The 15,131-nt window shown below is 52.2% G+C and overlaps 1 protein-coding gene across 4 annotated transcripts in view; it reads left to right on the top strand.

Annotated features, from left to right (window-relative positions):
- Rin3 (Ras and Rab interactor 3) overlaps window positions 1–15,131 on the top strand; it is a 106,842-nt gene that overhangs the window by 76,361 nt on the left and 15,350 nt on the right. For 3 of the 4 annotated variants that reach the window (XM_052185208.1, XM_052185210.1, XM_052185209.1), the window contains 3 exons: window positions 120–211; window positions 9,301–10,791; window positions 14,498–14,806. In XM_052185208.1, the coding sequence (XP_052041168.1) occupies window positions 120–211; window positions 9,301–10,791; window positions 14,498–14,806 (1,892 nt within the window). Of the gene's footprint in view, window positions 1–119; window positions 212–8,930; window positions 9,062–9,300; window positions 10,792–14,497; window positions 14,807–15,131 lie in introns of all 4 variants that reach the window. The other variant, XM_052185211.1, reaches the window with a different exon arrangement.

Genomic DNA, 15,131 nt, shown 5'->3' with positions numbered 1-15,131 from the left:
TGTCCAGGTTACATGGAAACCCTAGCAGTCACAGGATGTGAGCCACAGGTCTGGACATGCTTGGGGAGGAGGACTCTGGCCTCTCTAGTGCCTGACCTGTGACCATCCTGTCTTCACAGAGACTTACTGCCCTTCACTCTTCGGCTGCCCCAGGCCATCCTCGAAGCTAGCAGCTTCCTCGAACTTGAGACCATCTCCAACCTGGGCCTGGGTAAGTCCTCTCTATAGAACCAGAGAGTAGGTGGGTATTGAGGCAAAGGGGTACTGGGATGTCCCCGTTGTATTAATCAGTGTTCTCTAGAAGAAAAGAACCGTCTTAGTGTCCTATTGCTGTGAAGAGACATCATGACAATGGCAACTCTTATAAAGGAAAGCATTTACCACTTGATTGGGTCTGGCTTATAGTTTTTAGAGGTTTTTAGTCTGTTATCCATAGAAAGAAGCATGACACCATGCAGGCAAGATATGGTGCTGGAGCGGAGCTGGGAGTTCTACATCCAAATCCACAGGCAGCAGGTAGAGAGACACTGGGCCTGTCTTGAGCATCTGAAACCTCAAAGCCCACCTCCAGTGACACAATTCTCCTCCAACAAGACCACGCCCCCTAATCCATGAGCAGATGGGGGTCATTCCTGTTCACACCACCACAGGAACCAATAGAATGAACTGTCCATCACTTACACTGAAATAGTAACAATGATCTCACACATGAGAGGCTAAGACCCTGCGTGTTTCTTGGGTTTGGAGGCCCAGTGCCTTGGGGCAGTCTGCGTGGTCCTACAGTGGCCGTCTCACATTGGAGAGGCCAAGAGCCCAATAGTTGCTCACCCACATGACTGGCTGCTTCATCAATCCCTGTCTGGCACCAAAGACCTCCCGGGGTCCTGCTGAGAGTCCCCGATCCTCTCAACAATGGAATCCTGGAAACCCTGGTTATCTTAGCTGCACAGGAATCTGTAACCACAACAGTGCTCAAGGGAAGGCCAGGCAGGCAGAAGCTGAGTCATCTTCCTCCCACCATGCCCAGTTTCATCTGGGCTGCTAACAGAAGGCACCACCCACAATTGGGGGTGGATCTTTCCATGCCAATTAAGACAATAAGGACATCCCTGAGGTGAGGCTCCCTACTCAGGTGATCATAACTTGTGGCAAGTTGACATCAAAACCAACCATCGTACCAATAGTCTTTGCAGAGACACCTTTGGGTGATACCAAACTGGATCCTGAACCCTAGTTTGGGAACCTAACACCCCTCTGGCCCAGACACGCTGAGCCACTGAGTAGGAAGATCCTCAGGCTTCTAGATGGAGGAGCCAGGGACCATCACCAAAATGATCATTTTAGAGGCAACCTTGGGAAAAACATGGCCAACACCAAGGCATTTCCGAGGGCTGGCCAATGTTATCCCTGCTTCTTTTGTTCCAGTCCTGGCCCGGTCACAGTTCTCATCAAAAGGAAAAACATTGTGGATGCTGTCTTAATCAGGGTTATTGTTGCTGTGATGAGATACCATGACCAAAAGCAACTTGGGAGGAGGGGGTTTATGTAGATTACCCGTCATCCTCACTACATCAAAGGAAGTCAGGACAGGAACTCAAACAGGGTGGGAACCTGGAGGCAGAGTTGCTGCAGAGGCCATGGAGGAGTGCTGCTTACTGGCTTGCTCCCCCTGGTTTGCTCAGCCAGCCAGCCAAAAGGTGGGCTCCGCCCACAATGGTATGGATCCTCCCACATGAATCACTAATTAAGAAAATGCCCTACAGGCTTGCCTTACAGCCCCATCTTATAGAGGCATTTTCTCAATTAAGGTTCCTCTCCTCCTCCCTCTCTAGCCTGTTTCATTTTGATATAAAACTATCCAGGACAGATGTGATGGGAAACTGGAGTGTGCCTTCATGCCTTTGGCTATCTCTTTGCCCAACCAACCATCTCTAAGAGTGGGGCTGGTGGGGGGGAGCATCCCCAACTTCCATTCTTTTATATAACAGTATTAGAAACCCAGACTTTCTGGGTTCTTCCTACTGAGGCTTGGCCAATGCTGACCCTCATCATTGCTGGCTCTGAGGAAGGCAAGATCTCAAAGCTGATAGCTGCTGAGACTCTAAGCCAGTATGTGTCGGGGACAGGAATTTTCCTACTTCTCCATGGTATACTGAGTAGTTTGTTTACCGAAGATGCTTCAACAGCCTCTGGCCAGTGGCAGGGCAGAGGCCCAGGACTTCAGCATCCAGAGCCAGGACATGTCTGTAGACAAAGCATCTTTATTAAGGTACAGCTGCTCACAAGGCACTGTCTGCAACTGATCACAGCACCAGAAATGCTGGGCATAATAGACACCAATGTTGCCTAAACAGAGGAAAATTAGCCAAGACTGAAAAGCCAGATCACAGAGGAAGCCAAGGAACAGACCTCAGACCAGAGAAGACACACATGTACCAGCTCTCAGGCCAGGCTACTGTCCTCCTCCCAGAGGAGTCTGGGGACAGCAGTGTGAGAGGAGAATCCATATCTAGTCCACACGGCCCCTTAATTTAACAGACCCTGCAATACTGGTCTACCAAGTAACTGGCAGCAAGCACTGAACATCACTATTCTCACTGGCCCTGTTCTGGGACTCAGGCAAGAGTCCCTGGGGCACATATCCAAAGCTCCTTGTAGATTCCTCCTGCAGGAACAGCCTTGATGAATGGAAACAAACCATTCTGCTAGAACTGAATTCCTGGCTGGAACGGAATGGCCCCGCTCTCAAGAGAGTGTGACCTCAAGCATGGAGTGAGCTGGAGATGAAAGCCACCACACGGGAAGCCAAGGATGGCCCAGACTGGCCTGTTGGCAATGACTTCTTTGATAATGGGACGTTTAAAAACCAAGTATGCTTCATCCGAGGAACCACATGGAAGGTTCTGATCTGATGAGGTATCTCCCCCCACCCCCCAGGGTTCTGAAGACAGAGCCAGCTCAACAGATTGTCTTTTCCCCAGAGCCAAGGCAAGGTTGGCTTTCCAGTCCATCTCCTGAGCAGATGAAGACCTGAAACCACCAGACATCTGGCCCTGGCACATGCAAGCCACATCCTTGCCAGCCTTTCTGTGCTTTGATGATAACTGCAGAGGACATCTGCCAAGGGCCCGGGCACCTAAGGCACTGTGCTAAGCACATTGAGTGACTCTTCTCCCAGGCATGTCCAACATTCTGACATTGCAACAAGAGGATGTCTGGGACGAAGTTAACCCATAAGGACCATTCGATCAAATTACAAAAAGAAAAAAACAAATCTCAAAAAGTTTTAAGTAACTTGATGATTTTGTGTTGGGCTGCATTCCGAGTTGTCCCCAGATTCACGCAGTCAAGGACTGGATACACCTGTTACAGCAGAGTGTTGAAACCTACTCAAACTTGCATGGAGAATTCTGAGAAGTGAAGGGGAGGGCCATCCGGCTTCACACAACAAACTGCCTGCTCTGCTCTGCTCTGCCCTGCCCTGCCCTGCCCTGAAGTCTTCTGTGTTCTGCAAGCTGCTCAGAGCCACCAAGCTAGGCCTCTAGCCCCACCCCCACCCTGCCATTGTTTCTCAAAAGGAGAATTGCAATAATTACTAGCCAGCTCTGGGGAGGTCTTGAGGCCAAGTGTTCCCTTGCTCCAGTCAATGTTTCCAGGAGACTTAAAAGCATGATAGGATACAAGTTCATCATTCCATTTTTGATACCAAGAGGAGGAGGAGGAAGAGGAAGAGAAGAAGAAATCCATTTGATAAATGAAGCCGTGGAAGTCAACTATAAGCAGAAATGAAACACTGGGTCTCATGGTACCACATGTATGGAGACATGTTTAGTGAAAAAAGCCAGCCTCGCAGCAGCACATGTGAGACTCCATTGTAGATGCACTCAGAGGAGGTAAATCCACAGACACAGAAAGCGGGTTAGCAGTTGCACCAATCACTTTTATTCCTCTTATTCCTGTGATAAAATACTGAACAGAAGCAGCTTAAGGGGGAAGCCTGCTTGTGCTCACGGTTTAAGAGCACACAATCTATCATGGCAAGAGTTTATGGCAAGGAGAATGTGTAATTAGGACATCTTCCACATCTCCACTAGGAGATAAGAAAGGGCCAGAAACAGGACCAAGCTATAAAACTCTAGGTTCACCCACCATGGCCCACTTCCTCCAAGGGTCCAGCTCCTAAAAGCACCTCAACAACCAGACTGCGGTCACCAGCTGGCCCCAAGTGTTCAAACCCATGAACCTGTAAAGGATAGGTCACATTCAAACCATTGACACTGGGTGGAGAACAGGCATGAATTGCCTTGGGGGTAGGTAAGGAGGTAACTTTAAAATGCCCTAAAATCTATGACAATGACAGCTGTGCAGCTATGGATATATTTAAGCCACCAGGGAATTTTTTAAATGGTGAATTATGTGAATGATGTTCTGGTTAAGATGGTAGAGGGGGATAGACTATCTGGTTTCCCATAAGTGGATGTGATCGGAGCTGGATTCACACCTGGGCTCTCTAAGTGGGACTTCTGTGCCCTCTGGTCCTTTCAGCCTTGTTCGCTGCTTCCTGCTCTTTAGCTCCCTCCTCCCCTTGCTCCAGGTCCAGTGGAAAATAACATGGCGTCCTGTTGTCAAGGGAGTGGGGGCTGGATTTGATGTTGAGGAGGGAGAGCAGCAAGCCCACCTTCTGCACTGTACCTTCCGAAGACTTCTTTTCATGGCATCTTTCTCTTTTTATGAAGTCCCAGCATGGTGTGGGTTTCTTTTTAACTGACAAGACCAGAAAAAGCCAGGGCTGGAAAACCATGCACAATCCCGCCACTGCCGTAAAAATACAGTTCTGCATTTTGCCTTTCGCTGCTGTCGTGTGAACATATGTGTGACTTTCGGTTGTTTTTCTCATCCCTAGAGTCGAGAAGCATGTCATCGATGGTAGATAGGTTTTTCAGTGCACCCAGTGGCCTCACAATTATTCTTAGTTTTTTGAGATATATTTCCTTGTTCTGTGTCAGTGATTGTATTCTATCATACTTGGTTTTGGTTTGGCTTTAATGAGTACACTGAACCCTGCTGTTTGGACAGGGATGATGTCACCAGAGCAGAGCTATTCTCTTGCACTGTGGGATGGCTCTTGAGTGTTTGTTCATGAGTCTACACAAGAATAGCCAAGCTTGGATTTGGAAACGCCACCATTCAGCAGTGCAGGGTATAAAGGCTGTTGTCCTGAGCCCGGGAGCCTTAGCTAGCAGGGTCCACAAAGCTAATATAGAGTTGAATCCAGCACTGAGATATGTGCATCTGATTCTAAGTGCATAAAGGGAAGATGATGTCTGTGCAGGGCCTCTCAAACATGCCTGAGGCATGTAGATACTTAGAGATAGGGAAGCCGTGCGTCTGTGTAGTTCTCCCAGGTTTGCATGTACTTTGGTTTTTTTTTTTCCTTTATTACACACAATGAGAATATTTCCCAGTTAGTTAATTCTTGAGATTTGTTGCCTCTTGAGATTGGGGGGACTGGGGAGATAGTTCAGTTGATAATGTGCTTGCCGTGCAAGCGTGAGGATCTGATTGGACCCAGAAAATCCTCATTAAAAAGTCAGGCATGGTGGCCTGTGCTTGTAATCCCACCACTGAGGAGATAGAAACAGGTAGGCTCCCGGCCAGCCAAACTAGCCATTCGGTGAGTTTCAAACCAATGAGAAACAGTCTCAAACTGCAACGTAGATGGTGCCCAGGGGACAAAACTCAAGGCTGTCCTCCAGATCCACGGGCACACACATGTACCTGTGTGTGCCCACATACACACCAAACAAAACACTTGACTTTGAATGAAAGTCCAACAACCCACCTTCGGATGCTACAAAACTCTGTATTCCTCAGTTTTCCAACCATTTCCATGGTTCCTGAATTGTTCCTTTGTCCTCAGGCACCACAGTCCAGCGCCTGGCACATTCCGGCTTCTCCAGGCATTGCAGGGATAGAAGCTGGCAAGAGGTACCCACTGTCCAGGTTCAGAAAGCCTTGGCACCAGCAAAATAGCTCCCTCAGGCAAAGGGACAGGCCCTTCTTTACTGGAACTTGGGCAGCTGAGCCAAGGTTTGGCATGGTGCCACCAGGCCGTGGTGGCCACAGCTCTGCCAACTGCTGGGACTGCACGGCACAAATGTTCTGCCTCTCCAGCCTTGGCTCTCTGCAAGCTGCAAAGAAACTTTCTAACTTCCTTATTTTTTGTTTGTTGAGCGTAAAGCTCTGAACTGCCTCAGTGCTTCCCTTACACAGCCCCTGGCCCTGAGATGTGGCCTCTCCAGTGCCCAGCATCGCCCTCCCCTGGAGGTAGCATTGCCTTAGAAGCCTGTGCCCTGTGAATCCACCATTCCTGTCCTGGGGGCAGGCAGGTAATATCCTGAGCCCCACTGCCTGTTCTGTACTTGTGAGATGCTATCAAATGTGGAGCTGTGTTCTATTCTCTGCTGGCTAGGGACCAGGTCCAGATCTGTGGTGAGCTGGCTGCCAGTCCTTCCCCATCGGGAGATTTCTACCTTCGTTTCCCCTCCTCCTCTCAGTGTCTCATCTCCTCATACACCCGTCCTTCAGATGCCCCCACCTAGCCTGCTAGCCTTGTGTGTGTTCCTTCTCCTAGAGGGGACCACTCTGACTAAGCTGGTTCACTCACTAGAGTTGGGTACTCATGCACCTGACCCTTCATCCCAGAGATGCTCAAATGGAAGAAGCATCAGTGCTGCCTTGTAAAGCCCAGAGTGTGGTGGAGCACTCAGACAGAAGCACAGAATGGCAGCGCCCCACCCCCACCCGCCGTGGTGGTCCTTGCAGTTGGAATACATGGTAGGACTATGAGACACAGGTATCCTGCACATATCGGGAAATTTACTGCAGACATGACCTTCTAGTCTTTGAAGATGAGTAAGAACCTAGCGGGTAGGGAGGAAAAGAATTCTAAGAGAGAACAGCATCAGCCAAGACCCAAGGATAGGACAGCATATGCCGTGCCCAAGAAGTGAATGGCAGATGAAGGCTCAGTAGATAATTCCAGAAAAGATATGTGGGAGCAGATCTCATAGGCCTTGAGTGGTCTGGGCAAGCAATGATGGGAGATCATGCTCAGGCACTGATGGGAAATTCTGGATGTCTGCTACCCCGTGACCTTGTCCATCAACCACATGACATAAGGGACGTGAAGTGAGCACAGAAGGAGCTGAGCTCAGCCCACTGGGGACACCGAATGGTTCACCATCAGGACCGTAATCCCAGCTGCCCAAAGCTCCTGACTGGGAAGACTTCAAGGGTACTGGATCATACTGGACTTGCATAGACTTGAGTACAGTGTTCCCGATGTTTATTCTACACAGTAAACCCATCTGTGTGTAGGGACACAAAGAGTTGGTACTCAGGAGTCAGATGATATCTTGGAGGGCAAAGTCACAGCCTCATGAAGAGCGGCCCTCAGGCTGTGGGAAAACCTATTCTGATCCGTCTTACCCTATAGCTATGTTTGCATATTGTTAAAAAGACACATGAAAGGTCACCATCTTGAAATTGTGATGACTGGGTCTCCTGGACTGGCTGTCAGGTGCAGCAGAGTCTGTCTAGAGAAGGTCTCCATGGAGACTACCATGCTCCCTTCTATAAGAGGCACTCACAGTTGAATAGGGCACAGTTTGCTTTCTAGCCTGGGTTTGTACCCTGCTCACATTAATGGGCATATAACCTCAGGCCACCAAGGTGGCCAAGACCCATGTCATTGAGCATGCCATCATTAGAACTGGCTCACACTTGGCTCTGCATGTCCCTGCCATCCTGCGACATCTTTAAGTTCATCAAGAGCCTGTGGTAGCCATGCCTGATGGTACAGGTCTGTAATCCCAGCAGCTCTGGAAGCTGAGGAAGATGAAATGTATTAAGGACAGTCTGGGCAACTTAGTGAGACCCTGCCTCAAATTTTGAAAACTTCTTTTAAAAGGGAGTGATATCTCCATGGTAGAGCATTTGCCTAGCATGTGGGAGGCCCTGGGTTCAATCCCCAGTACCACAAAGAAAAAAACAGAGGGGCTTGCTGTGTTCTTACAACATGGGGTAAGAGCCACCAGCTCATTGGAGGCAGGCAGGCAAAGCAACCAAAGCAGGAAGTGAGGCAAGTTCCTCCGAAGGAGCCTGTGGTGCAGTGAGGGGCTACTCTGACCTGTTCAACCCCCAGAGCCCTGTGACCTCAGATGAATACGTTTTTCCCTGAGTCACTTGCTTTCATCTGTAAAGTGGGGACAAGACCCGTGAGCAGAGGTCATCTAGACAGTTCCAGTACAGCTGCAGCCCATGGCTGCTCTACCGCATAAACTCTGACTGTTCGCTCCTGGTGTTACACTTGGCGCTTGCTACTTTGCATACGGGTCTTCCTGAGGAGCCATGGGAAAAAAGGTGTGCCCACCATTCTTCCAGGAGTCCACCCCAGCCTGGCTCTTGTCCATCCTTCCCTTAAATGGTCACACCCAGCAGGACCTGAGCCCAGTGTTTCTCTCCATGTGGAGCCATTCTCATGAGCTCAGAGCGGCCTTTTCTCTAGAAGTCACATAGCCCTGTATCTTCTGAGAGGCCATGAGCGTCCCTGAGTTTGCTGGGATATGGTACCCAGAGGCCAAGATCTCTCAAGTCAGGCCTTGCCTGATGGTGTCCATCACAGATAAGGCTATGAGAACTAGTTGATAAATACCCAGCAGGGCAGGGCTTGCTTGAAGGTAGGAGCTGTCTCCTTAACCTGTCCACTGACCTAGCCCCTCAGTGTCAAGACCCTCCCAAGTCACAGCAGCCTGCGGTGGGCAGATACAGGTTCAGTTCCACCACCCTGAACTCTCTGGTTCCCTTTTCCTGTGTGTGCCAGCTGCAGTGGCCATAGTAAATTCTAGTCCCTCCCCCTTTTATTGTAGGGTTCCCTCCCAGCACCCTGTGATGTTACCGTTGAGACACCCATTGGGGAGACAGCTAAACCAAGACCAGTCTTCCTGGGGTAGCCAGCTGAATAGCTGCAGAAACCCCAGCGTTATAATCTCTATCACAGGTATTCTCCAAGGCATGGGCACAGAACTGAGGCCGGGCCTCTCACGTTCTCCCCCCCAGCCCCCAGGTCTACTCCACCCTCATCTGGCGGGTGCACAGGGGACTTCCCCTCCCAGCAGGAAGTGGTGGGAGAAGTTTAAGAGCCCAAGATGGGAAAACAACCTTACGCAAAGGCAAGGCCCCCTCCCCCACTGCTAGAAGGAGAAGCAGGGCTAACTGTCTCTGCGCTGTTTTCCTCAGGTTTCTGGGACTCCTCGCTGAACTCTTCAAGAGGCCCTGCAGAGCAACTCAGAAGCCCAGCCCCTGGCACCCCTGCAGCCTCCAGTCTCCGGCCAACAACCCATCATACAAATTGTTCCTGTGAAATCGAGCTCTCGGTGGGAAATGATCGCCTGTGGTTTGTGAATCCTATTTTCATCGAGGACTGCATCCTACCGGCTGATCCACCTCCACTGCCTACTACTGGCAGCTACCCTCCACGCCCAGCACCTGCCACCCCGGATGCTACCTCACCCACCTCCAAGGGGTCCCCACGTCGTCCCCCACCTCCACCCCCGGTACCCACTGTTCCTCCTACTGGCCCTGCCCGGCCTCCTGCGCCTCCTGTACCGCCTGCTGGTCCTTTGCCCAACTCCCCCCTAACGCCCACCTCTCACCTTGCACCCCATGCACCGGGACCCCCTGGCCACTCAAACCAACCACCCATGACAGCCTGCGAGAGTCTCCCACGTCCAGCTGTAAGCCTGGGCCCCTTAGGAGAGGAAGAGATGAAGCCTGGGACAACTCCCAGCCCCTTGCACCAAGCCCCTCCCCCTCCGGTACCCCTGAAGAAGGCTCTTCCAGCAGCTCCTCCCAGGAGGCGCATTTCTGAGAGGGTATCTCTGGAAAGCCAGAATGTGGGGACTTCAACAGACAAGGACCACTCAGGCATTTCTAGGACAGTCTCACTCAACCTTCGTCCCCAGAGTACCGTAAGTAGCCTTGGGGACAGACCTCCAAGGATCACGGAGCAAGGCCAGGACACAGAGACCAAAGCCAGCCATGCTGACAGCATACCAGTGTCTCCTGGGAAGGTCAAACAACCCCCAGTACCACCCCCAAGGAAGAAGCGGGTCTCCCGGCAACTGGCCTCAGCCCTTCTCAGTCCCTTGGAGAGCCCCATACCGGAGGCATCCTCTGAGAAACCTGCGCCTGGTGCACCTTGGGAAGGCTTGAGTCCTACCCGGCAAGCTGGAATGCAGCACCTCCAGGTCCAGACCAGCGCCTGTCCCCAGAGCTCTTCAGAGTTCAAGGGTTCCCAGGCCTCACTCTCAGACAGCCTCGGGGTGCCTGCCTCAGCCGCTGACCAGGACTCCTACTCAACCAGCAGTGCAGAGGAGGAGCTGGAGTTCAGCAGCCCCAACGTGAAGAAGAAGCCCTCCATGATCCTGGACAAGGCCCGCCACCGCCTCAGCTTCGTCAGCTTCGCCAGCGTCTTCCACGCCTTCCTCTCCAGCGACCGCAAGCTGTATAAGAAGGTGGTGGAGCTGGCGCAGGACAAGGGCTCCTACTTTGGCAGCCTAGTGCAGGACTACAAGGTGTACAGCCTGGAGATGATGGCCCGCCAGACATCCAGCACCGAGATGCTTCAGGAGATCCGCACCATGATGACCCAGCTCAAGAGCTACCTGCTACAGAGCACCGAACTCAAAGCCCTGGTGGAACCTGCCCTGCACACGGAGGAGGAACTCGGTCAGTGGCAGCCCAGCCGGGAGGGCGGGAGGGAGAGCGGTGCATAAATACAGTCAGGCGCCCCTGGACACAGAACAGCCTCTGAGCCCCTTTACCTCAGGTCCTCTTTCTTCTTCCTCCCCGACTATCCCAGCAAATCTTCTGGGCCCAAATCCCTCTCTCAGGCACCACTTCTTGGGAGCCAACTCTCCTGACTCCTGGCAAACAGCCCACCAGCCCTCCTCTCCCCTACCAGCCTCAGACCTCCTTGATGACAGGTGTTATTTTTCCCTGCAAACGCCTACAAGTCTGTCTAAACAATGAAAAGACTCAGGCAGACCACAGCACTATAGCTGGGCTTCATAGCATCTGCCTGTAGTCCCAGCACTTGAAAAGTGGAGGCAGGAGGATCAAGGCCATTCTCAGCTACATAGTAAGTTGGAGGTCAGCCTGGGCTACCCTGTCTAGCAAAACAAAACATATTAAGAGGTTTAGGAATTACCTTATAAACATTACTATCCTTCCAGGGACTGCCTCCTTGTGGTCCTGAGCCTCTCCTCCTCCTCCTCCTCCTCCTCCTCCTCCTCCTCCTCCTCCTCCTCCTCCTCCTCCTCCTCCTCCTCCTCCTCTTCCTCCTCCTCCTCCTCTTCCTCCTCCTCCTCCTCCTCTTCCTCCTCCTCCTCCTCCTCCTCCTCCTCTTCCTCCTCCTCCTCCTCCTCCTCTTCCTCCTCCTCCCCCTCCCCTTCTCCCTTTCTTCCCTCTCTCCCACTCCCCTACTCCCTATCTCACCCTCACCCTCACCCCTCCCCTCCCCCCTCCCCTCCTCTCCTATCCCTTCCCCTCTCCCCTTCCCCTCTCCCCTCCTTCCCTCCCCCCACCTCCTTCTCCCCTTCCCCACCCCCACCCCCTCCCCCTCCTCCTCCCAGTAATCAAGAGCATCAGTTCTGGACTCAAAAAGGATGCTTTGAGACACTACAGGCTGATGGCTCATAGTGGGAGGTCCTAGGGAAAAAGTGTCAAGTATTGCATTCCCTGGGAGAAATGAGCTTGGATGGATGGATGGCACCTGAGAACCGAGACAGTTGCCAGGCCACCCACTGCATTATGGTCCAGTAGTAAGGTGGTGGGTGGTGTGTTGAGGTTTAAGGTTGGCAGTTGCCTCTTCAGAAGGCTATAGCTATGTTTGCATCCCACCAGGGCCAGAGGGCTCACCTGGGCAGGATACTCCGGGTGGTGCATGCGAAGGCCACCCACACAAACCTCTGACTTTTTCCACTAACAGTTACTATGTCCCAGAGACCCAAGCTTTGCCCTACAGAGCTTCTCTGGGGAGGAAATGAGTTATATAAGTAGTCGGTAGAGCACTATACCCCCACCTGTTGTACTGGGGAAAAAACATGGCAGCAAGCTAGCTAATCACGTGCCCCTCCTGCCCTCAGGAAGCTCTTATTCGGACAAATGACAGGTAATCTGTGAGAAAGCCAGGAAGCCATAAAGGAAAGATGACATAAGTGTAAAGTAGGCAGGAAGTGGGGTTTGGAGACCTGGGGAGAGGTAGGTCACAGCATCACAACCTCTGAGATTTAGCATTTCTGCAAGGGACCAGACTGTGGCAGGCTCAAGGCAGGAATGCCAGGGCCTCACGTGTACCCAGCACTGCTCTGGTCCTTGAGCTGAGTACGAGCAGAGAGATTAGAGGCAAACGGAGCTACAGTCATGACAAGATGCACTGGAGACAGGCAGGTTAGGCTGGAGGCAGCACAACGAAACACTGGGCACAGATCTAGCGTATGGAAGTGAGCGAAGACGTAGCTGGCCTCAGATGGCTCTGAATGGCTAAGAGCCATATAAAGCCTTCTTCCTGGGAGGCTATAATTACAATCCCGAAGGCCCAAATGAGGAGAAGCCCAGGAGTTCTATGTCAGAAAGATGGCCTCCTACCTAACTGGACATCCGGGAGGGGATGGGTAGAAGCTGCTGAGGCTACAGTCTGGGGAGAACAAGGGCTGAAGATAGATATGTGGAACCCAACAACACACAAGCAGCCATGGGACTGAAGTAGATAGTGCCCAGGGAAGATCTCAGGCAGTATGCAGAAGAGGAGGTTGTGAGCGGGCGTAGAAGAACCTGGAAGGGCATGGACCTCTCACCGCAGCCCAGAAGAGGCTACGGTCAGCCATGTGTGCCGGAACAGAGGAGGGGAAGACCCACAGCCTAAGCACAAGTTGGGAGAGAGGAGGGGTCTTCCAGGCAGAGGTGATGCCACAGAGACAGGCAGAGAGGTGGGAGCTGAGGCAGGAGGAGGATGTGGTCTCTTGGGCCAGGCTGTGAACCTCAGGCTGAGGAGGATGGATCCCAGAGGGCATGAGGAGAGTTATGAAGAAGGATGGTGATCCAAAGCTATCCAGTAACGGCTCTGGGCAGGGTCAGTTGATGTATTAGTTACCAGTCTGCTGCTGTAAAAAAATATCTAACAAAAGCAGCTTGAAGGAAACAAAAAGGGGTTATTTTGTTTCAAGTTTGAGGATACAGTGGCTGTGAGGGGGGAAGGTAGAGCTGCAGGAGCGGGAGGCAGGGCTGCAGGAGCGGGAGGCAACTGCATTCAGTCAGGAAGCAGAGATAAACCTGGTGCTCAGCTCCTCTCTCCTTGTTCATTCTAGGACCCAAGGCCAGGATGGAATCGCGCTGCCCTCATTTGGGGTGGGTCTTCCACCTGCATTGACCTAATCTTGAAATTCCCTTTCAAGACACACCCACAGATCGGCTCCAAAGGGTTTCTAGATCCGATGAGGCTGACACTGGATAGGAACTATCACCAGTATAGGCGATCCTGGGCAAAGCAAAGGAAGTCTGAATTAGACTTGTCAGAAACAGTGGGATGACAGCTGTCCCTGGGTGGCCAGCTGCCAGGACAGATCCTCCACAAAGTTGGGTAAACAGGCAGTTTGTGCTCTCCTGGTGAAGGGGCAGAAGGAGGCACAAGACAAGCTGTCCAGCCTCCCTCCTGGAGAGACAGGACTTCAGGCTTCCTCTTGGAAGGGCCAATAGTCAAGGGATGGGGCCATTCCAGAGAATGTTCCCACCTGTCACCCAGAGCAGCAGCCATGAGTCAAAGCCTTGCTCAGTCTCCACAGGCCCCACCAGAGCCTAACTTGTCTATTGTTAGAGGGGCATCCTAGCATCCCTGTTATAGAGCTATCATGATAGCCACGCTCCTTAACTCCCATCCCACAATTTGAGCAGGACTGTGATTTGACTCCGGTAATAGCTGGATAGCCAAGGGCAAGCTGTGTAGATAGCTGTGCAGCAAGGGGAGCAGGAAATGCAAAATTCCAGGGGCAAAGGCAGACCTGGAGGGCTGAAGGAGCAGTGCAGGCAAGGAATGTATGTATCGGTGATGACGCAAGCAAACCGCGTGGATTTGAGAAGTGCAACAGACATTAAGATTAATTCTACCCTTAGGACACAGCTGCCCAGACTGCACACTGCATAATCTCAGTATGTCTTGTGCCTTCTGAAATGTGCGCTCACAGGCAGGCTCTGTTCCCAGCCCTGGGATGAACACTGCATTGGAGAGATAGTAAATATCAGAGGTTCTGGTGCCAGTGCGTCTGCAGAGTGGTTTGCATGTCAGAGCTAAGTAGAAACCAGGGACGTGCCAGGCAGCAGGGCGGGGTGGGAGGGCTCCTGTAGCTCTCCTCTCACTTGTACGCTCTCGACCCCACAGAGGCCATTGTGGAGTCAGCCTTGTACAAGTGCGTACTAAAGCCCCTGAAGGAGGCCATCAACTCCAGCCTGCTGGAGATCCACAGCCGGGATGGCTCACTGCAGCAGCTCAAGGAGAACCAGCTGGTGATCCTGGCCACCACCACCACCGACCTGGGCGTGACCACCAGTGTGCCTGAGGTGGCTGTCATGGAGAAGATCCTGCAGAAGCTGTCCAGCATGCACAAGGCCTACTCCCCGGGGAAGAAAATCTCCATCTTGCTAAAGACCTGCAAGCTCATCTACGACTCCATGGCTCTTGGCAACCCAGGTAAGCAGGCTTGGCTTCCCCACAGAACTAAGGCAGAGTGAGAGTGGAGGCATTGCTGGGCACACCACAGAGTGACCTGGGCGAGGTGCCTCCAGTGCCTTCAAGACAGGCAGGAACTAGCCATGCCTGTGCCCATGCGCATTAGGAAAAGGTACCCTAAAAGGTGAGTTTGCAGGGAGTGCTGAAGCCTGGTGACTCAAACACAGAACCACAGAGCCTCGATGGTGGACGGTGGGAATCCATAATCAAAGCAGGGCAGGGCTGTGCTCTTTCCAGGCACTGGGTAGGATCTGATCCAGCCTCACCCCTGAGTCTGAAAACCCAG

The sequence above is a fragment of the Apodemus sylvaticus genome, chromosome 6, assembly GCF_947179515.1.
Source record: "Apodemus sylvaticus chromosome 6, mApoSyl1.1, whole genome shotgun sequence".
Classification (NCBI taxonomy): Eukaryota; Metazoa; Chordata; class Mammalia; order Rodentia; family Muridae; genus Apodemus; species Apodemus sylvaticus.
The sequence above is the reverse complement of the archived record's forward strand: the minus strand, read 5'-3'. Positions and strand labels throughout refer to the sequence as shown.